General features: G+C 38.2%; 1 protein-coding gene across 2 annotated transcripts in view; it reads left to right on the top strand.

The window, feature by feature from the left end:
* The window catches only part of alpl (alkaline phosphatase, biomineralization associated), a 44,860-nt gene extending 23,667 nt beyond the window's left edge, over nucleotides 1-21,193 (top strand). For both annotated transcript variants that reach the window (XM_022682474.2, XM_049471819.1), the window contains exons 5-12: nucleotides 600-774; nucleotides 5,453-5,628; nucleotides 8,084-8,224; nucleotides 9,352-9,421; nucleotides 10,632-10,766; nucleotides 14,271-14,462; nucleotides 14,545-14,664; nucleotides 17,983-21,193. In XM_022682474.2, coding sequence (XP_022538195.2) covers nucleotides 600-774; nucleotides 5,453-5,628; nucleotides 8,084-8,224; nucleotides 9,352-9,421; nucleotides 10,632-10,766; nucleotides 14,271-14,462; nucleotides 14,545-14,664; nucleotides 17,983-18,248 — 1,275 coding nt within the window. In that variant the 3' untranslated portion in view covers nucleotides 18,249-21,193. The remainder of the gene's footprint in view (nucleotides 1-599; nucleotides 775-5,452; nucleotides 5,629-8,083; nucleotides 8,225-9,351; nucleotides 9,422-10,631; nucleotides 10,767-14,270; nucleotides 14,463-14,544; nucleotides 14,665-17,982) is intronic.
* The last annotated feature ends 3,096 nt before the right edge of the window (nucleotides 21,194-24,289 follow it).

Genomic DNA, 24,289 nt, shown 5'->3' with positions numbered 1-24,289 from the left:
GTTCAAAAAGGAAAGTTTTGTAAAAAAAAAAAAAAAAGGAAAATCCTTTACCTAGAGCTGTCAGTGTTAACGTGTTAATTTGTGAGATTATTCTAATCTGGAAATTACTTAAGAACCTGGTGATGCATTTAAAAAACAGCAACGCTCACTGCAGAGTTGTGAAATTAAATTACTTTTTATTTATTTACGGGAACGGAAGTGTTATTTTATTTTATATTTGGTTTATTGTTAATGTAAAAGTTGGGTTTTTGCACTACTACGTAACGAATGCTGTATGGGGGTCGGGGAATTGTTGCCAAGATAGCGATGAACTTTTGAGTGTTCGCGTCTTTCTAGGTTGTTTAATAAGTTTAATATCATCCAGAATGTCGTTATTGATTGCAAAAATACCCTGTAATATGATGATATTACATGATTTTTGGGGAATAATCTCCAAATTCTGTGAACTGACTAGTCTATAAAGACTTTTATACAGTGGTTCTAGTTGCAGTAGTTTTATCAGGTCGTGATTTTTATATCTGTAAATGTAAATTTGCTTCTTGACCTCCATCACCCGGTCTGTCTTTAGCTCAGCTGAAACTGTGCTGTTCTTTCTGCAGACCTACAACACTAACGCCCAGGTTCCCGACAGCGCCGGCACCGCCACCGCGTATCTGTGCGGCGTGAAGGCCAACGAGGGCACGGTGGGCGTCAGCGCCGCCGCCGTCAGGGGCCAGTGCAACACCACCCGCGGCAACGAGGTCACCTCCATCCTGAAATGGGCTAAAGAATCAGGTAACCTCCCTCCCACACACTGACCTCCAGACCAGGAGAGAAAATACACAAACACACAACATTCAGAGATCTTTACACACTTAACCGGAGATTTAACAGTGATCTGATCCTTTCTGCTGCATTTTCTCCCCAATTTACACGGCCAATTACCCAACCCACTCATTAGGACTCCCCTTATCACTAAAAATGCCCCAACACACCAGGAGGGTGAAGACTAACACATGCTTCTTCTGATACATGTGAAGTCAGCCACCGCTTCTTTTCGAGCTGCTGCTGATGCTGTAGCATTACTGATTAGCATCAGAGCGCTAACGCTTGGAGGAAAGCGCCTACAGCGACTCGGTTCAGATACATCAGCTCACAGATGCACTGTGTTGTGGGCATCACCCTAGGAGTGATGTGGGGAGAGAGCACCATCGACTGTACCCACCCGGAGGGAGCAGGGCCAATTTTGCTTCCTCTGAGCGCCGGCCTCCCGCTTATATTTTAGTAATTTTAGGCTTTATGTTTTTGCACTGCTTTGTAACAAACGGTATATGAGGGGTTGGGGACGTGCCAATATAGCGATGAACGTCTGTGTGTTGATTTGTGTTAATTTCATTAACGAAAACTATGACGAAAACAAGATGAGAACTAAATAAATATTAATACTTGAAAAGAAAAAAAAATCATAAAAAAATTAAAACTAAATAAAAATGTCCAAAACTGTAATATATTGGTGTAAGCCGCTCTTTTCTCCAGCTGTGTTTCTCTGCCGTGTGCAGCTCTGTTCTCAGGTCAGTTCAGGGCTTTGACTTTGATTAGCCCTACCATCGTTTCTGTCCTTTCAGCCTCACAGCGAGCCTCTAAAAGCTCATTCTCGCCGGATCTTTCAGCTGTCCGGACACGTCATGAATTCCGCTCCAGTAACTCCATTCTCCTCCGCTCTCAGTGAAGGGCTTTCGCTCTGATAAAACGCATCATTAATTTTTATTTTCCACCTTTAAATCAGCTATTAGGACACGGCGTGAATGCCCTTCTTCTTTAATACTGAATACAAACTCACATTCTTCTTTTTCTTTACTCGATGATTTTAGTTTCGATTATAGTCGATTTTTTTATTCATCTACTATATTAATGAGTATTTACTGCAACAAATTTTATATTTTACATTCTTTATGAGCTGAAGCTGTGCTGAACTCATCTCATTTATTAACTAAAGGGAGAGAGCCAGAAGGTAACATAGACACGGAGGCTCCCTGAAAATCTGGCATCCACCCACTCCACCGTCCTTATTCCTTAAAAATAATGCCTTAAAAATCATTAATAATCAGTTATAACACATGTAGAAAGGGCAACAATGTAGATGGCTGTGTAATATAGTTCACTATTTCGCAAACAACAGGTCATTGTTGCCCTTTCTATGTATGTGTTATAACTGATTATTAATGATTTTTAAGGCATTTACAACCTAATTAGTAACCATTAATAAACTAATTGTAAACCATTTATAAACCCTTTATAAAGGTAGCCTTATTTTAAAGTGGTACCCAATTTTCTATGTCCATGTAGATAAAACATTAATTACCAAAAGCTAAACTAAACAAGTACGTTTTCAGTCTAGACTTAAAGATTGAGACTGTCTGAGTCCCGAACATATTCGGGAGTTTATTCAAGATATGAGGCGCTAAAACTGGATAATTCCAACATTAAAAAAATTAATCATGATTTTAATTCATTTTTAAGTGATTGACACCACTAATATGAATTATATACTAATATTTTGCTAATTTAATGCTGATATTCTTTTAAAATAACTCTTAAAAACTGAAATGCATCCAGTAATATGCTTCGGGAAAAAGATGTAACACGTGAAAGCAGGATGCAAATGCAGGTCTGGTTTATTTTCCATCCATCCTTTTCCGTCCGTCGCTTGCACTCCCTCCACCTGCTCACCTCAACAGCGCAAACCCAACTTTTACATCAATAATAAACAGAATAGTAAATAAAATAACATTGCTGTTCCCGTAAATGAGCTGCTGGAGCTCCTTCACAGCGTCAACCAGCAGCTCAGTTTCCTCTGCTGAGAAGAGTTTGTTGGACACGTCCAGGTAGCTGCACCGTTAAAATAGCAATCCACCAAAGTCAGAGCTCACCTGGTTTACTCTTAAAGGGAATCATGAGCACTTGACAAGCTGATTGGTTTATTATTTCACGTTACACCCAAAATTAACCACACTCATGATTAATTAAGAGAATTAGTACATGCACTGTAAACCCGTACGTTGTTTGAACTCAAATGATTTAAGTCTGTTTTACATAAAATTGGATTTTTATTTCTAAACATTACTCAACTATTTTGAGTTAGTTGAACTGAATTTGTGAGCTCATATACTGTACTATTCAAACTGAAATCTTTGAGTTGAACCAACTTATAATAATAACTGAGTTTATGAGTTTAGTCTGTTTTGTCATTAACAGCTTCTTTTCTATTGGCTTCTGTCACAATCTATTTGCATACTGGGCGTGTCCAACAGTTTCTGACAGACACTCACCATCAGTGTGTAGTGATTCCCCCCCTGGGCTACCTTACAAATAAATCAACTTCCCCTTTAGTTGTAATAACTTGATGTTAAGTTTTCATTCCCCATTACTTAACTTTTTTAACGCGACCAGTTTCCTCAAATTTTTAAGTTATTTAAACTCAAAAAATTGAGCAAATCGGCTATCTTAAAAAAGTTAAGTAAACTCAACTTATCTGGTCTTACAGTATAACAAAAAAAAAAAGTTAAATGAACTTTTCCTTTAGTTGTAATAACTTGATGTTCTAAGTTATGCTAACTTAAGTTTTTATTACCCATTACTTAACTTTTAAAGCAACTGGTTTCCTCAAATTTAAAAAAAATGTAACTTATCCAGGCTTACAGTGCGCCTTTTGCTTTGTGTTTCGAGACGCACAAGGTGTACTTTTCCGGTCGTTATGATAGCAAAGACACACTGACACATCCTAAATCAAGCTGCGCGGTGCACAGTACATGATTGACGGTTTGGCTAAAGATCTCTAAAATAGGTTACTCTGTATTTTTTGGTGAATTCTTTTGTCCAACCTCACTAAATTAGCAGTGATGAGTGATCCACTGCATTGTGTTGAATCAATAAATATAATATTGAGGTTTAATAAGGTTTAATAATATCTAACTAATATCTAACTAATCTTCAGACAGACTGTACCTGTTTTACTTCATCTTATTTATTCTTAACCTTTATTGTTTTATTTAGTTTTCTCTTTTTTCTTTATTACTCTCTCTCTCTTTTATATAGTTTTGTACCATTGCTTTTTAACTTATTTTGATTATTATTACTTTTTAATAATTTCAGTATTATTATTGTTTTTTTGTTTTTTTTTTTAGTTAATTTATTTATTTGTATGTTTTTATTGTATTATGTAAAACGTTTTTTTTTGTTTGTTTTGATCTTAATTTCTCATCGATAAAACCAAGTTTTATGATAATAATAATATTTTTTTTATTCTAATTCTCAATCCCTGTATTTGTAAATGCTCAGCTACACTGAAAATGAGGTTAATTGACTGATTAAGGGATTAATTGATTGATCCCTAAATGTGTTTAAAGAGCCGAATGCTTCTGTACTAACAGTAAGTGTGAGCAGATGGTGGTGAGCAGGGTCTGAGTGAGGTACTGCACTGCAGCTCAGAGCTCTGGAGAGAATTTCCTCCTTCATATCTCCATAAACTTGGCGAGCTGAGAGCAGATCTCACATAAAGATCCTGCTCATTTCCTGTCCTGCAAACTTTTAACCCATTCAGAGAAACAATAAACCTACAGAAAGCTCCTGTGGGTTCACTATATTTAGAAAAATGGCAAGTGTGTCTGGAACAGCTCTGGAAAAAAAAGAGAGCATCTTTAATCTTACCAAATTAAAAACCTCTGGAATATAATCAAGAGGAAGATGGATGATCACAAGCCATCAAACCACCAAACTGAACTGCTTGAATTTTTACACCAGGAGTAAAGCAGCATAAAGTTATCCAAAAGCAGTGTGTAAGACTGGTGGAGGAGAACACGATGCCAAGCTCTCTTCATTTTGTCCAGAGCTGTCTTATCTGGGGAGCTGTTAAAAACTTGATGAACTAAATTTCTGAGATTACTAACTCTCCTCTTGCTCTTCTATATTTTCCTGGGGCGGTCCTGATGAGTGCCAGTTCCATCATTACAATGTTTTGCACTTGAGGATGGTTTCAAAGTTCTTAAAATTATACTTTTTTGAATTTACTGAACTTGAATGACTAAAGTCATTGTTTCTTTTCTTTATTGAGTTGAGTAGTTGTTTCTTCTCATAACCTGGATTCGAACATTACTCAAATATTCACTATTCACTGTATACCTGTAACTCTACCTCTTCACTACTTTACTTTAACTGATGCTCTCAAACTTTACATTAAGAGACACGAAATTCAAGTAATTAACTCTTGATGAGTTCAGCACAGCTGTTAACTGAAAGCCTGAATTCCAGGTGATTCTACCTCATAAAGCTGACTGAGAAAATCCAATCTCCTGTAAAGTTGCTGTTTTATAAATCCTTGTTTCTCATTGGACAGCGACGATATGCTTTTCTTCATAGTTCGGATTATTTTAGTATTTTAAACTCACTCTTCTGTACATGTGTTTTTTAATAACAGGGAAGTCTGTGGGCATCGTCACGACCACGCGGGTAAATCACGCGACCCCCAGCGCCGCGTACGCTCACTGCGTGGACCGAGACTGGTACTCGGATGGAGAGATGCCGCCTGAGGCAGTGCAGGCTGGCTGCAAGGACATCGCCCGACAACTGATGGAGAACATCCCCGACATTAACGTGAGCCGTCTTTATTCACTATACTATAGAGGTCCTGTATACATTGGCGTAGGAACCGGGGGGATGGGTGAGACGTGTAAAATAAAAATAAAAAATATGTTTTTGAAAGCGCTGAATTTTGCACCCCCGCCATGAAAAGCACCTCCTCTCAGGAGCGCGTTTCTAATTTAAGTTACCTAAAGACGGTGCGTATGTGCTGCCGAGAGGGGGTGCTTTTCATGGCGGGGTGCATATTTAGGCACTACTATATTACTACTAAATAGGGCTGTCCCTAACGATTATTTTTTAAACGATTATTCTAACGATTATTTTTTTCGATTAGTCGACTAATCTATTTATTGAGAAACATATTTAAATAACTATTATTTTACGTTTTAAAGCAAACGATAAATTACTATATTTATATATAATAACAACAACAACAACAACACAAGCCTACTAAACCAAACCCCATACTTATAATCACTTACATGTACAACACGTTGTTTAGATCTATTACGCTAAAAATGGATAAGCTCCCATACACCACAACCGTGTGTTGCACTGTTTTCTGTGACCGCTAGATTTTGTGACCACTGGCAAGTAGTTCTCAGCAGACCGGTGCACTGGCCGATTCGAAACGTGTTCGTTTCTAATGTTTACCCCGACTGGCCAAAACAGTTAAGTTTAGGGCTGAGGGTAAGGTGTAGGTATAGAAAGCTTCCGTTTTGCCAATGAACGCTCATAACCGTGAGCACTGGTCACAAAATTCCGACGGTGACAGAAAACGGTGTAACACCGCAGCGCCGACGGCGCTAGCTAAAATAACTTAAGGCAGCTAGCTTAGCTAAACACCTGAACTTATGAATAATGCTACTGTTTCTGGAAACTGCGAAATGCCATGCACAAATATAAACCAAAACTGTATAATTTCTGCCTGTGGCAGGTTTAAAACCTTTGGTAGACAGCCTTAAGTCTTTTTAAGGACACCCGCGGAGACCCTGATGTAAACGGTAACTACTGTGTGACTCTGTTGACATAGTGCTCCTGGATGTTTGCGCTTCAAGTGCTCCTGCATAGCAGTTGTGCTACTGTGATAGACCATCCCCATTTTGCACATATGGCAGAGGACCACATTGTTGCCCTTTTGCGTGAAATGCTCCCAAACTTTAGATGCCCGCTGGCGTTTTTTTGTAGCTGGAGATCGCTCTCCGGAGTCCATGCTCTCCACAGGCACCGCCATGTTTACGACGCGCCGACGCGCGTTATGCAAATCGATGTATTTTCGTAATTGATGACGTCGATTATGTCGACGCGTCGCCCCAGCCCTACTACTAAATAATATTAATAATAATAATAATAACTTTGATTGGATTTAACTAATAATAAACAGAAGTACACATTTTTTTTTTGTGATTAACTAACGTTTTCTATTTTGGATGCCATATATCGATAACTAATCGCAAACAAAATAAATTAAAAGCGATATATCACAATATCGATATTTTATCCATTTCCCAGTGTCCACAAATAATATCATTGGCTACTGAGGATTGAGAGTGGCAAATTGTGGGATTGAAAAAGAATTTACATTAGGTCAAAGATGCTTTGGAGCCAGCTGGATTTTCTCAGTCAGCTTTATGAGGTAGAGTCACCTGGAATTCAGGCTTTCAGTTAACAGCTGTGCTGAACTCATCAAGAGTTAATTACTTGAATTTCGTGTCTCTTAATGTAAAGTTTGAGAGCATCAGTTAAAGTAAAGCAGTGAAGAGGTAGAGTTACAGGTATACAGTGAATAGCGAATATTTGAGTAATGTTCGAATCCAGATTATGAGAAGCAACAACTACTCAAGTAAATAAAGAAATAAAAAAATACTTTAAGAAAAAATAAAGTTCATGTAATCCGAAAAATAAGAAATTCAGGAACTTTGGAAGTGTACTCAAAAAAAAATTCATCAAAACATTATAATGATGGAAGTGGCACTCATCAGGACCACCCCAGGAAAGGAAGAGCAGAAGTTACCTCTAAGATAAGAGCAAAATAAGAGCACCTAAACGCATTTAGATATATGTATTTTTTAGGTTTGTTTAACTGTTAACCTGTTTTAAGTTACTTCCTGATTCCTTATGTGTTCTTTCATAGTCTGATAGATCACTTTATTATTCATTTACTATGTAGGAAATTGTGTAATTATGTTGTAACTAGTGTTCCTATATAATGTAAATATGATATAGAGATTAGTGGACCATTCATTTCTGTTCCCTATATTAGAGTTTTATACAGTGATGCTGTGGAGTCTAGATAACCATTCTGTTCTCTTTAACGTTGTAATTTAAAAAAAACGAACCGATTGGACGACCATTTCTCTCACAGTGTCGTCTGTTTATTCTCTGACTCTGAAAGCCAGTTGGGTGTGTGATTAATGCTCTGAGAGGTCCGAGTTCTGATTTTTGTCTCTTGGATCTGGATGGACAGGTAATTATGGGCGGAGGACGTAAATACATGCTGCCCAAGAACACGTCGGACGTGGAATACCCCGGAGAGAAGAAGCACAGCGGGACACGCAAAGACGGGAGGAATCTGATCCAGGAGTGGACTGACAGAATGAGAGACAAGGTGAGAAACTGAGAAACAAAAAAACAGAGCATCACTCAGATCCCATTACCATTTTCATTTACTGCAACATTTTTCAATTTAGTGAAAAAAAGCAAAAATATAGAACCCTTCCTTACCCCACGCCATCGGTGTATTTTAACGCCTTCCTTCTGCAACATTTCTCCGAAATTCCAAATAAAAAGATTGCCATTTAGAGCATTTATTTACAGAAAATGAGAAATGTCTAAAATAACAGAAAAGATGCAGAGCTTTCAGACCTCAAATAATGCAAAAAACAACGAGTTCATATTCATAAAGAGTTTTAAGAGTTCAGAAATCAATATTTGGTGGAATAACCCTTGTTGTTTTTTAATCACAGTTTTAATTTCATGCATCTTGGCATCATGTTCTCTTCCTCCACCAGTCTTACACACTGCTTTTGGATAACTTTATGCTGCTTTACTCCTGGTGCAAAAATTCAAGCAGTTCAGCTTTGGTGGTTTGATGACTTGTGCTTATCAATCTGACAGAAAACAGAAAACACAGGAGCTCCACTGACTGAACACAACCTAGACAGATGCCAACAGTCAGACGTTCATCGCTATCTTGGCAGCACAGGCGCTTTTACATCAACAATTAACAGAATAGTAAATAAAATAACATTGCTGTTCCTGTAAATGAGCTGCTGGAGCTCCTTCACAGCGTCAACCAGCAGCTCAGTTTCCTCTGCTGAGAAGAGTTTGTTGGACACGTCCAGGTAGCTGCACCGTTAAAATAGCAATCCACCAAAGTCAGAGCTCACCTGGTTCTACTCTTAAAGAGAATGATGAGCAAGAGACTCTCTGATTAGTTTATTTCATGTATGCCCAAAATTAACCACACCCATGAATAATTAAGAGAATTAGTACATGCCTTTTGTGCACTTTGAGCTGCGCAAGGTGTACTTTTCCCGTCGTTATGATAGCAAAGACACCCTGATACGCCCTAAATCAAGCTGCATGGTTAACAGTTGATAGAATAAGGCCCATAAACCTCTGTTTTTCTGTTTGTTATACCTTATATCAAGATTTTAAGCACACCACTATTATACAAGCCCTGTACAGCTCGTATTTTTACTTTTTACTCTTCATTTATTTTCTGATGAACAGAAGGGTTATTACGTGTGGAACAAGAAAGATCTCCTCTCAATAAACCCCTCTTCTGCTGATTACCTTCTGGGTAAGTGTTTTATTTTATGATTCATCCATCTAGAGCTGCAACTATTTGATTGATCTGCTGATAATTTCTCCAATTAGTTGATTAGTCCAATAGTTGACGTAGCTCCTTTTGTATTGCAGGTTTTAGTTTGCACACCTGTGAATGCCATCCTATTGTCTAGTCTTTGTCTTAACATAACATAATAAATCCGACAATTCTGACAGCAAAATAGTCGTTTTTTTCTGGTCCAAATTGGTTGAGTTTGTTACTTTGTGCATTTCTCCCTCTGTTTGGTTTGTTTTCACACATGCACAAACCTAAACACACCAAATAGCGCACCAACAAACCAGTTTCAGTTTAGTTATCCAGCACCAAAGCTTGAGCATTATCAATCTGTAGCCTGCTGCTAACCCCGGCTAGCACTGCTGGAGCAGCATTAGCATTAGCCTCTAACCACAGCGCTTTACTGTGTTAAAACTACTCAGTGCAGTGTAGTGCTGTCAGGTGGCATTAGTCGCTAACCTAACTAGCGCTAACTAGTGGTTAGCTGCTAATGCTAATGCTGCTGCACCCAGCCTTAGTGGCTGGTTTTCAGGAGAGAAATCTGTGTAGATTAACATCCAGCATTTAATTGACTTTAAGAATTACAGTTTTGTTTACTTAGTTTAGCTGAATTAGAAAGAAAACATGGCCACACCCTTGTTCCTTACTAGTGTCGCATAATGCGCCTTATAGAGTGAAAAATACAGAAATACAGTAAAATCATTATAACATTTTTGATAGTCTTTGCGGCGACTGCACTTGAGGATACTTTCATATTTATGATGCGTTTTAGAAATGCGTTCTAAAAACTAAACTAAAACATTTTTTTAAAACAAGTATTTGCTAAAACACGTGTTTATCCAGACGAGGAGCACATAAGGAATGATGTAGTTAACTTAAATGTGTTAAACAAACCAAAATACTTCTTTGCTTTGCTTGGGTGTTCCCGATGAGTGCCAGTTTCATCATTATGACCTGTTTAAAGGTCTTTGCGGCGACTTCACTTGAGAATACTTTCAGTTCTTAGTTCTTAAAACATATTTATAATGCGTTTTAGTTCCTAAAATCTTCACATTAAGGATTTAGTAATGATATATGGTATATTTGAGTGTCAGTGCTGGGATATTATGATGAATATATAACTCTGCAGTGTTTGTGAGGCTGAATGTTTCCTGTTTTTTGGCCTCAGGGCTGTTTGAGCCGGGAGATCTGCAGTACGACCTGGAGAGAGACAGCAGCACTGACCCCTCCCTCACGGAGATGGTGGAGGTGGCCATTAAAATCCTCCGGAAAAACCCTGAAGGATTTTATCTGCTGGTGGAAGGTGAAAAACTATCCTTCCTTCTTCTGATTTCATTCTGTTTTCACACTGAGAAACACTCATATACTTTATCAGATACTTCCAGGGATCAGATGATCCAGGATTTCTGATTCAGATCATTTCCTCCCTCACATTTCCTTCCTCATATGTCCTTACTCACATTTCCTTCCTCTCGTTTCCTTCCTCACATTTCCTTCCTCACATGTCCTTACTCACATTTTCTTCCTCACATGTCCTTCCTCACATTTTTTTCCTCACATTTTCTTCCACTCATTTCCTTCTTTTCATTTCCTTACTTACATTTCCTTTCCTCGCATTTCCTTCCTCACATTTCCGCCCTCACATTTTCTTCCACGCATTTTCCTTCCTCACATTTCCTAAAGCACATTTCCTTAATCATATTTCCTTCCTCACATTTTCTTCCTCACATTTCCTTCCTCACATTCCCTTCCTTACATTTCCTTCCTTACATTTTCTTCCTCACATTTCCTTCCTCACATTCCTATCCTCAAATTTCCTTCCTCACATTCATTCCCTTCCTCACATTTCCTTCCTCAAATTTCCTTCCTCACATTCCCTTCCTCAAATTTCCTTCCTCACATTTCCTTCCTCACATTTCCGCCCTCACATTTTCTTCCACGCATTTTCCTTCCTCACATTTCCTTCCTCACATTTCCTAAAGCACATTTCCTTCCTCACATTCATTCCCTTCCTCACATTTCCTTCCTCAAATTTCCTTCCTCACATTCCCTTCCTCATATTTCCTTCCTCGCATTTCCTTCCTCACATTTCCGCCCTCACATTTTCTTCCACGCATTTTCCTTCCTCACATTTCCTTCCTCACATTTCCTAAAGCACATTTCCTTCCTCACATGTTCTTACTCACATTTTCTTTCTCACATTTTCTCCCTCACATTTCCTTCCTCACATTTCTGTCCTCACATTTTCTTCCACACATTTTCCTTCCTCACATTTCCTTCCTTGCATTTCCTTCCTTGCATTTCCTTCCTCACATTTCCTTCCTCACATTCCTATCCTCAAATTTCCTTCCTCACATTCATTCCCTTCCTCACATTTCCTTCCTCAAATTTCCTTCCTCACATTCCCTTCCTCAAATTTTCTCCCTCACATTTCCTTCCTCACATTTCTGTCCTCACATTTTCTTCCACACATTTTCCTTCCTCACATTTCCTTCCTTGCATTTCCTTCCTTGCATTTCCTTCCTCACATTTCCTTCCTCACATTCCTATCCTCAAATTTCCTTCCTCACATTCATTCCCTTCCTCACATTTCCTTCCTCAAATTTCCTTCCTCACATTCCCTTCCTCAAATTTTCTCCCTCACATTTCCTTCCTCACATTTCTGTCCTCACATTTTCTTCCACACATTTTCCTTCCTCACATTTCCTTCCTCACATTTCCTTCCTTGCATTTCCTTCCTCACATTTCCTTCCTTGCATTTCCTTCCTCACATTTCCTTCCTCACATGTTTTTACTCACATTTTCTTCCTCACATTTTCTCCCTCACATTTCCTCCCTTGCATTTCCTTCCTCACATTTCCTTCCTTGCATTTCCTTCCTCACATTTCCTTCCTCACATTTCCTTCCTCACATGTTCTTTCTCACATTTTCTTTCTCACATTTCCTTCCTCACATTTCCTTCCTCTCGTTTCCTTCCTCACATTTCCTTCCTCACATGTCCTTACTCACATTTTCTTCCTCACATGTCCTTCCTCACATTTCCTTCCTCACATTTCTGTCCTCACATTTTCTTCCACACATTTTCCTTCCTCACATTTCCTTCCTCACATTTCCTTCCTTGCATTTCCTTCCTCACATTTCCTTCCTTGCATTTCCTTCCTCACATTTCCTTACTTGCATTTCCTTCCTCACATTTCCTTCCTCTCGTTTCCTTCCTCTCGTTTCCTTCCTCACATTTCCTTCCTCACATTTCTTTCCTTACATTTCTTTCCTCACATTTTCTTTCTCACATTTCCTTCCTCACATTTCCTTCCACTCGTTTCCTTCCTCACATTTCCTTCCTCACATGTCCTTACTCACATTTTCTTCCTCACATGTCCTTCCTCACATTTTTTCCTCACATTTCCGTCCTCACATTTTCTTCCTCCAATTTCCTTCCTCATATTTCCTTCCTCACATTTCCTTCCTTGCATTTCCTTCTTCACATTTCCTTCCGTGCATTTCCTTCCGTGCATTTCCTTCCTCATATTTCCTTCTTTACATTTCCTTCCTCACATTTTTCCTCACGTTTTTGGGAAACATTCGTAATATTAAGAATGTTCTTAAGTACGAGGTTATGAAGTACTTAGCCTTGTGAAAGTTTTGTAAAACAGACCCCTGTTTTTGGTCTCACCTGAACACAAAAAAACACATAGTGAATAAACAGAGCAGGTCTCTTGCTAGAAATGACTGGGATCTGTGTCTGATCTCTGCTGTATCAGTAATATAAGCTGCTGATGATGTAAAGTGACTTTGCTTTGAGGAAAGGCGCTAAATAAATGAAATTTGTAAATAAATTAAATCGTGAGCAGCACACTTTACTCAGGTTTGTCAGGAAATCAATACAAAAGCCATCAGCTGCCCGAGACGCATTAGAGATGCATTGAAATGCCAGGTGTGAACGTCTTCGTGTCTTGTCGGCCATTTGTGAACTGACCACTCGAGACGCATCTTAATCCCAAGGGGAATTGTATTTACAACATTTTAAACTGTTTATTTCAGAAAACAAGCAACAGTATATTACAGTATCTACAGGGGTTGGACAATGAAACTGAAACACCTGGTTTTAGAGCACAATAATTGATTGTGGTGACGGACAGTTCTGGTGGAAACAGGAGAGTTGAGGTGCACATTGAATTCTGCGTGATTTGATCAGCCGTGGTTTTATGTTTTTTGGATACAATCCAGGTTAGCACCCGAACATCCCATTCAGACAGCTTCCTCTTACAGCATCCACAGTTAATCCTGTTGGATGTGGTTGGTCCTTCTTGGTGGTATGCTGACATTACCCTGGATACCGTGGCTCTTGATGCATCACAAAGACTTGCTGTCTTGGTCACAGATGCTCCAGCAAGACGTGCACCAACAATTTGTCCTCTTTTGAACTCTGGTATGTCTCCCATAATGTTGTGTGCATTGCAATATTTAGAGCAGAACTGTGCTCTTACCCTGATAATTGAACCTTCACACTCTGCTCTTACTGGTGCAATAATGTGCAATTAATGAAGATTGAACACCAGGCTGCTCCAATTTAGCCATGAAACCTAAAATCCCACACTAAAATGACGACAGGTGTCCAACCCCTGTAGCTCAGAAAATATACCACTATACAAAAGAAAAATAAAAAGCTCAGTGTCCTCACAAAAAGCCTCAGAAATCTGTGTAGATTAACATCCAGCACTCGATTGACTTTGAAAGAAAACTAGTGTAAAATAAATCTCAGATTTTGATTGGTTTAACCTGCTCTAACACAGCCTCTCACTCTCAGGTGGGCGTATTGATCACGGGCATCACGAGGGTAAGGCTAAGCAGGCTCTGCACGAGGCGGTGGAGATGGACCGCGCTATTGGCCGAGCCGGACTGTTGACCAGCGTACACGACACCATGACTGTAGTGACCGCTGATCACTCTCACGTCTTTAACTTCGGAGGATACACACTGCGCGGAAACTCCATATTCGGTGAGTTTAACTCTAATAACATGAGTTAAACTAAGCTGAGTTAGTTAATCATCAGTTAATGTTAGTGTTTGTGTTTCTGCAGGTTTGGCTCCTATGGTCAGTGATGTGGATCAGAAGCCCTTCACTTCTATACTGTACGGAAACGGCCCCGGGTTCAAACTGATCAACGGCTCCAGAGTCAACGTCTCCACAGAGGACTACCGTACGTCTTTATCCTTTAATTACAGTAATTTTAGCTTCTTAATACGATCATATGTTAGATTAAGTAATTTAGGCAATAATTACTTAAAAAAATAAAGGCAATTTATTTATCTGTCACATACAGGGTCACAGAGGGTCAAATCCTTTTCACACATTCAGAATGAGCCTTTTAAGGGCTCTGTCACTTTTATGCAAATATCAATTTCCACTCGGTTGACATTGAGGGTAACCCTCATTTTCAATACAGTCGAGCATTTACAAAATTAAAGGGACTGAAAAATAAGTTTTAATTATAAAAACAAGCAAACAACATAAGATTAATTTAGGAAGAAATAAAATAATTCAGAAAAAGAGGATATGCAGACAGGCTAAAATGTAAAGCAATAAAATATTATAAGATAAATAATAACAATAATAAAATATAAACAAAATTAAGTGGAGGACTAAAATAAAACCAACATAAAATTTGAAATTTTAAAAAGGTAATTGATGGAACTACACTAAATAAATAATAATAAAAATGATAAGTTAAGAAAAGTATAGAAAAAATAAAAGGATGAAATAAATGAATTTCAAAGGTAAAAGACCAAAAGTAAGACCAGTCATAAAAAAAAATAAAGAGATAAAATGAATAAAATAAATAAAAAGGCTAAAAGGTATATAAATATAAAATTAGATAATTGAAAGGACATAATAAATAAAATAAATAAATAAAAGAGTAAAAAAAACTCAACTAAAACAGTTAAAGGCTGTCTGATATACCACCCAGTGTTTACACTTAGCGCTTACAGCATTTTAGCCTTAGCTTCTGCTAAATGGCAAAACACAAACTAGCTAGTTTAAGCTCAACTGCGATAGAAGCAGAAGTTCTTACATCTCCCTCATCTGCTGATTGGCTACGGACAGTAGGTACAGATCCCTCCCTCAGATGAAGTCCGCTGGCTAATAATGCTGTAAACTGTCTGAGGTTCTCAAACAGCAGACCGAAATGGAAACGTATCTTCAACTGATCTAGTGGGCGGGGCTCTGATGAGGGTTGACAGGTGATGGGTGAGGGTTAGAGCCAGTGTGGTTCTATACAGGCTTCCTTATTGTGATGTCACAATAAGGGAGGAGCATCCAAATGGCTCATAGAACCAAATATGACTCCTGACAACAAATTCTTTCAGCGGATTCACAGAAAAAGATTTTTATAGTTAGAATACTGTAGGTCTGTGTTCTTTACACAAAATCCTTCTCACTCTTTCAGAATGAGCTGTTTAAGGGCTCTGTCACTTTTATGCAAATATCAATCAATCAATCAATCAATTAATCAATCTTTAATTCCACTCGGAATACATTGAGGGTAACTCTCATTTTTAGTGCAGCCGAGCATTAACACAATTATTATAAGTTTAAATTATAAAAACAAGCGAACTATACTGAAATACAAGATTTAATAAAGACAAAATTAACGACTTCCTTATTGTGATGTCATAATAAGGGAGGAGCATCCAAACGGCTCATCGAAGCCGAATATGATTTAGCTGATTCAAAGAAAACGTATGGATGGATTTTTTGGTGGTGTTTTTGGTGTAAAAAACATAATGTTTCACCCATAATATAAAGTTTAACCACTTACTCATGAGTTAAGAAGGGATAAATGGATCAGATCTGATGCTTTTTAAGGTAAGCATGTCTAAATTAAGTTAGCAGCATTGTAGCGTTTGCTAATTGCTAGCACTGCAGTGTTTTTTCGGGCAGATTTCTGGGTGTTTGTGGGTATTTTTTGGTGTGTGGAGCTGCTTATGCTTTCTTTATGATCCGTAACAGAGCTGTTGGAATTGCCTGTCGGCTGTGGGAGATATAGTAAATGTCAGCGTCCGCGGCGGATGATGGATATAGAAAGAAACCTGACAGCGAATAAAGCCACAGTGCGGAATATATTTCTCTTTCTCTTTTTGTGTTGGATATTGCCACTGCGCCGGAGCTGTAATGAGTTTTTTGACTGATGTAACCAAACCTTAACCCTTAACACATCCTCCACCCGCAGAAACACAAGCACTATATACATTTATATTTTATATATTTAATTATATCTAAAAAAAAAAAATCTTAATTAGCTGGATTTATCTACTGTTATACAGCTCTTAAAAATAATGGTTTTCCTTGATTTTACCAAATTGAAAACCTCTGGAATATAATCAAGAGGAAGATGGATGATCACAAGCCATCAAACCACCAAACTGAACTGCTTGAATTTTTACACCAGGAGTAAAGCAGCATAAAGTTATCCAAAAGCAGTGTGTAAGACTGGTGGAGGAGAACATGATGCCAAGAAATGCCAAGATGCTTGAAATTTAAATATTACCAAACATTGATTTCTAAACTCTTAAAACGCTTAAAAAAGAATGAATCCCTGATATTTTATTATTTAGAAGTATTTTATACTTATCAGTTCTTCAATATGAAATTAGATGATGTGAAGTATCGTAAAGAATCGTCTTGTGATACATATATATCGTTGCTGTTCAATATAACCAAGTATCTCTGAAACAGCAACTTTACAGAAGAGTTCCTTGAAATAAAAGCTCCTTAACTTTTTATTGGAAGCAGAGTACAAATAGTTTATTTTAATGTTTATTTTGGAGAGTTTCTATTGGTCTGTTCATCAAAAAAAATTGTAAGTGACAGTTTGTGTATTCAAATGGTATAGTAAACTAAAAATCAAAATCAAAACAAAAATGGAGATACTTGGGACTCCGAGGGGTCTAGCGGGCTAAGTGCTGCCACTACGATCAGGAAATTGTGGGTACAAATCCTGTTTATGCAGCTTGCCATCAGCTACCGGAGCCCTGAGAGAGCACAATTGTCCTTTCTCTCATTGGGTGGGTACAGTACAGTAGATGGCGCTCTTCTCTTTCCCCTCATCACTCCTAGGGTGATGTGGATCAGCACAAGGCTGCGTCTGTGAGCTGATATATCAAAACCGAGTCGCTGCGCTTTCCTCCGAGAGTTAGCGCTGTGATGCTACTTGGCAATGCTACAGCATCAGCATCAGCTCAAAAAGAGGCGGAGTCTGACTTCACATGTATCGGAGGAGGTGTGTGCTAGTCTTCACTGTCCTGGTGTGTTGGGGCATTAATAGTGATAGGGGGAGTCTTAATGAGTGGGTTCGGTAATTGTCTGTGTAAATTGGGGAGAAAATGGGATAAAAGGTGAATACTGAGTATCGCAATAATATTGTATCGTAAGATAACCTGAGATCCCCAACCCCAATATAAATGTAATTTTCCTAAAATCTCACGTTCTTCTGTTTCTTATCTCTTTTTCTCTGTAGAGCAAAATGATTACCAGGCTCAGTCGGCGGTTCCGTTACGGATGGAGACGCACGGCGGTGAGGACGTGGCCGTTTTCTCTAAGGGTCCGATGGCCCACCTGCTGCACGGCGTCCAGGAGCAGAACTACATCCCCCACGCCATGGCCTACGCCGCCTGCATCGGCCAGAACAGAGCACACTGCCGGACCCGGAGCAGCGCCACGCCCCTCGCCATCACCACGCCCAGCCTGTTCCTCCTCATCACAGCCGCGTGGCTGCTGTGCTGACCCTGCTGAGGGTCACGCGACCTCCTCTTAGTGTTTATAGGATTATAGACGAGACGGTCTGAACTGCTTCTGGTGGGTTTTAGTTTTATTTTCAGACGGGTTTTTATTTTTCGTTTTTTAAAGCAGGGGGTCCTGGTGGGATGCAGTCCAGCACAGTTCAGTGATACTTTTCCAGTCGTTACGACAGCAAAGACACACTGACACGCCCTAAATCTAGCTGCATGTTGCAGAGCGATTGAATAGAGTTTATATTGGTTTGTATTTTCTACAGATCGGTAAAAACGTAAAAGTTTTAAAGACCACACTAATAAAATGCCCTTAAAAGTTTTCACATTTTAACCTTCTTGTTAAAACTTTCAATCTGTCAAGTTTTCTTGATGTTCATTTGAGTGTTTTCATTTAAAAAAAAATTAAAACACTGCAAAACTGCAACATCACTTATGTCCATTTTTTAAGTTTTTTGACCATGCTGGACTGTGATATAGACTGTGCTGGACTGTGCTAGACTAAGATAGACTCTACTGGTTTGTACTGGACTGTGATAGACTGTGATGGACTGTGCTAGACTGTGCTGGACTATAATAGACAGTGCTTGACTGTGCTAGATTGTGCTGGATTGTGCTAGACTGTGCTGGACTACAATAGACTGTGCTTGACTGTGGTAGACTGTGCTGGATTGTGTTGGACTGTGCTGGATTGTGATAGACTGTGCTGGACTGTGATAGACTGTGCTGGACTGTGATATAGACTGTGTGGGACTGTGAGAGACTGTGCTAGACTAAGAAAGATTGTGCTGGTTTGTACTGGACTGTGATAGACTGTGATGGACTGTGCTAGACTGTGCTGGACTGTTCTGGACTGTGCTAGACTGTGCTGGACTACAATAGATTGTGCTTGACTGTGCTAGACTGTGCTGGATTGTGTTGGACTGTGCTGGATTGTGATAGACTGTGTTGGATTGTGCTGGACTGAGCTGGACTGAGCTTGACTGTGCTAGACTGTGCTAGACTGCATCCCTGCAGGAGAGGAGTTGGTTCCCCTGTTTTAGACTGTTTTAGACTTCGGGACCAACAGCTGGGGCATTTAGAATGAGATTTTAAATATTTTTAATTTTAAAATGAGATTTTAAATGATTCAGACTGATTGTGATGTAAAGGGAAATGAAGGGTGATGATATAGGAGATTTATAAACTGCTTATATAGTCCAAAAATTGTATAAATCATTGTTTTAACACTTTTAAACTGAATGAAAATGGTGATGCAGCAGAGCTTCAGAATCGCTGCATTTCTCGTGGATTCGCCTCAATATTAATATTCACTATTTTTAAAAAAAGTTTAAAGGAATGTTTTGGCAAAAAATCAGCCAATATTTGTTTATTTGTTTATCTGCTTCTTAAGTTAATAAAACTAAAGTTAAACCCCTGATTTTAGCTGACTCCACCCACAGCTTACGTTTGAAAAATGCTTAAAAAATAGGTGGAATAGTTTGGGAGGGGCACTGGGTGATGTATGGGTTTAGGGGCGGGGCAGAAGGAAGAGCTGATTGGGCTGAGCAGTGTGCCTCTGATAGCTGTGGTGAGACGCAAATGGTTGGATGTCGTCAGCAGGGGGGCGGGATTATCAATTGGCTGATTTGCATATTGTGACATCATCCTCGCCTATAGCAAAGTTGAACCTAAGAGGAGCTGCAAAGGCGAAAATTACCACAATAAAAACCACAAAGTTTTTTTAAAGGTTAGGAAATGTTTATAAAAATTTAAAGCAGGACTGGTATGTTTTATTACTTCAAATGAACACATTTATTAAGCTATTAATATAAAAAAATATATAGTTTAGGGTTTTAGTTTAAAGTTTAGTGGCTCTTTAACAATGGGAGATGCTAGGCTAACACTGCTAACACTCACTTAAATTGAGTTATATTGATCTTATATATGTAATTACATAAAAAAATTATATATTTTGCTTGAAATGTCTATTAAAACTGTTATTGCCTTCCAAAGCAGCCAAAGCAAATGAACTTTATTGTAATTTAGAAGGATTTAAAGATTCAAGGAGACTTTATTGTTAGAATTTTGATGTTAGAAACAACAATTGTAATGTTTTAAGAGTTCAGAAACAATAATATTTGGTGTAATAACTTAATAAATTTTTAATCACAGCTCTGAAAGGAAATTACGCTATAAAAGTATTTTTCTGTGTGCTGGTTGCAATTACACATTCTCACCAGAGAGGTCTCCAAATCCCCAAATGTTACAGACTTAAACCATATTAACTGATTTGTGTCAAATCAAATTAAATAAAAATGAGCTGCATGTTTTAACTGGGTTGCATAACATTTTTGAAGATTATTTGTTAGTTTGAAGCTATTTTTTGTTACACAGTTGAGATGCATTGATACAGTGAGTCTCCAGTGTGAGAGAGTGTGTGTTAGTGATGTTTGTTAGCCTAGCAATCGCCGTTCTACACTAAAGAATGAGACTTTAAAACACTTGTTCTGTTCTAAACAACTGAACAACACCGGAAAAAGGTCAATTATTAATCACGCTTTACTGTTCTGATTTGATTTTTAGCTAAGCTCTTTCTTTTTTAGTTATTTTCCACATGAATGAATGAATACTGAAGGCCATTTTTTGTTTCAGAATTTACTAATGATTTTTAATGATTATGAAGTCATTGTATATATATATAGAGGCTGCATATATATATACCGTATGTTTGATTCCCTTTGTAATTGGAGTTTAAATGAGATCTACCTCAACCTCAAAAAAAACTTTTATCTTCTTTATTTTCTTTATTTGGTGTTCATCTGCGGTCCAGTCAGTCATAAAGTGTGATTTTTGTATCTTCAGACTGTGTATTGTTGCTAAAAGAGAGCGGATAATGAAGTCTCGTGTCATTTTGTAAAATGTTCCCCTGATAATAAAGTCTGTGGTGTTGATTTTTTTCTAAAATTCTGTGTTTTGTGCTTTATTTAACTGTCTGTTGAGAAAAAGTATTGGTTAAATCAGGAGTTCTTAATCTTGTTTACTGTTTGACTAATTTTTAGGGTTCAATATACTATAAAAAAAACAACAAATTACAATCTCAAACTCTCCTTCATATTTTACAAACGTTTATATCATTTATAGCACTAAACATGCATTTTATATTATAATATTAAGCCAAGACTGAGGCACAATCCCACTGCACTGTAGGGATCTTAGAAAAATTACCAAACAAAATGAATAGAGTAATTTTAAGTAAATTCAACTCATCCAGGCTTACAGTGTAGAAACAGTCGATATGCAAGTGGAAATACAAAATACGCAAAAAGTTATAGTTTTCATAATACTAGTGCCATTCAAAAAAGAAATAGAATATCATTGGCTCACCCAAAAATCACTGTCTCTCGGAAAAATTGAATATTATTATATAATAAATGAAAATGAAATCCTCATCTCCATAAAAGTTGTTATCAGCAGAGGGAAGCTGTAAGATATGAAGTGCTGTAAGATTTTGTGAGAAAACAAAACTACACTGATAACTTTTATGGAGATGCGGATTTCATTTTCCAGCAGGACTTGGCACACTGGACTTGATAATAAAACACAGTGGATCAACACCAGCAGATGACATGTCTCTCCAAACCATCAGAGCTTTCAGACCTCAAAATAATGCAAAGAAAACAAGATCATATTCATAAAGTTTTAAGAGTTCAGAAATCAATATTTGGTGGAATAACCCTGGCTTTTAATCACAGTATTAATTTCATGCATCTTGGCATCATGTTCTCCTCCACCAGTCTTACACACTGCTTTTGGATTTTCAATTTGGTAAAATCAGAGAAATTCATCAGTAAAATAAAAAAGGAGACTAAATGCTAATAAATTCTGTTATAAATGTTAATGCAACATGATAATGATAATGCAAAAACACAATGAAATGTTAAAAAGTTACAATTTAAGAGTAATAACTAAAAGTTTTAAGTCTAATTAACTTGTTTTCACTAAACATTACTTATAAAGTGTGTCTGAAAGTCTAAAATAGCTCCTGTTTTGACTCTTTTTCTTTAGTTAACACAGTTAGGTCGTGACATTTTCACCAGCGTTTTGACTGATGATGCTTTCAGGAAGAGGGATGGAGGCTCGAGAACAGATTGAGACAATAGACGAGAAACAAACAACAAAAAAAAACAGAGCACGAGAAAAACAAAAACCATGAGCTGCCAAACAGAGCCGTCATTTACTGCTCTGACGGATTGAGCCTGTGGATCATCATCAATCACTCAGAGAGAGACGTAGATCATTTAATCAGATATATTTCAGGGTCATCTACCTAACTTTAAAGGGGAGAAACTAGAGCATCTCAAAAAATAAAATATCATAGAGAAGATACTTTATGTCAATTAATTCAGTTGAAAATGTGAAACTCATATATTACATAGAATTATTAAACACAGAGTGATCTATTTTAAGTGTTTATTTCTTTAATTGTTGATGATTATGAAGCTTACAGCCAATGAAAACCACAAAATCAGTGTATCAGAAAATTAGAATATTATATAAGAGCGATTAGTACTTTTGGCAGTGTGGGCAGTGTGCCAAGTCCTGCTGGAAAATGAAATCCACATCCCCATAAAAGTTGTCAGTAGCAGAGGGAAGAAGCATGAAGTGCTGTAAGATTTTATAGATAGATAGATAGATAGATAGATAGATAGATAGATAGATAGTTGAGTCAGGGTCGCCTCCCTCATCGAACGCTATTGGCTGATATCTCCAGGGTTTGTGACGGACCGCCTACCTCCAAGAGCCGGAGGAGGGCGGGGAAAGAAGGACAGCAGGAGAGCTATGCTAAGCTAACTAGCTATGCTAACATCCAAACAACCCGCACTCTGGCGCTGTTAGCCCGAGTTTAGTGCCTGGATGTTAGCATAGCTAGTTAGCTAACTCTCCTGCTGTCCTTATTTCTCTGCCCTCCTCCGGTTTGTGCAGGTAGGCGGTCCATCAGAAACCCTGGAGATATCAGCCAATAGCGTTCACTGAGAGAGGCAACCCTGATACTGCCCCCAAACTGTCAAAACCACCCCTTTCAAAACTCTAAGCAAAAACAGCAGTCAGAGGTAATTCGCATGGCGTGTGAGGAGAAGTGTGAATTCGATGGGGAAAAAACAACTGAGAAGAGAAAAATGAAGCTTGAGAGCGATATTCTGTTCAGTGCGCCTCCAATTCCCTTTTTTTTGCTTTCGAATTTCACTTTTGTGCTCACGAGAAGTTCATTTACACACACAAAATGTTAAAATGGTTAATTTTTTTCACCTGTTATTTTTCCATCCCTAACTTTTAAAATTGATGTGACACCATAACAAAAAACATTCAAACACGTCTAATCAAATGTTCTGAATGAAGCTCCTCTATTGGAGTGTCAGTAAAATCTGATTTTACTCTTTTTATACTCAGGCTGTAGATATTTCAGGCTGTAGATCAGACTCTCACAGTGTGAAGCAGCGTTACGGTGCGCGAGAGAGAGATCCAGGAGGGAGAGAAACGAGAGGATTGAAAGGAAGATCAGGCCCTGGAGAAAGAGAGCATTAGAGTCCTGTTGCAGCTTCAGTGCTTCTTTTATACAGGTCACTGCTAACTGTCAGCTTCATCCTCTCGCCTGGATCTGATCTGAGAGAAGCAGAGGCCTCCAGTCTTCACACTTAGATAAATAACCTTTTTTAACCCTCTGTTACCTGGTGCGTTGGCTGTCGTCCATTCAAAACCCAAGAGTCCAATTTTAGTGATCTACAGGCGAGCTGTTGACTGTATATCGTGCAGCTTGATTTAGGGTGTGTCAGTGTGTCTTTGCTGTCGTAACGACAGGAAAAGTACACCTTGCACGGCTCGAAACACAAAGCAAAACGCATTAAATAATTATATTAATTAATCAGAGTGTCTCTCTGTTGCTCATCATTCTCTTTAAGAGTAGAACCAGGTGAGCTCTGACTTTGGTGGATTGCTATTGTAGCGGTGCAGCTACCTGGACGTGTCCAAAAAAACGCTTCTCTTAAAGCAGAGGTA

Source organism: Astyanax mexicanus, chromosome 24 (genome assembly GCF_023375975.1).
Source record: "Astyanax mexicanus isolate ESR-SI-001 chromosome 24, AstMex3_surface, whole genome shotgun sequence".
Lineage (NCBI taxonomy): Eukaryota > Metazoa > Chordata > Actinopteri > Characiformes > Acestrorhamphidae > Astyanax > Astyanax mexicanus.
This window is presented reverse-complemented; position numbering and strand designations above follow the sequence as displayed.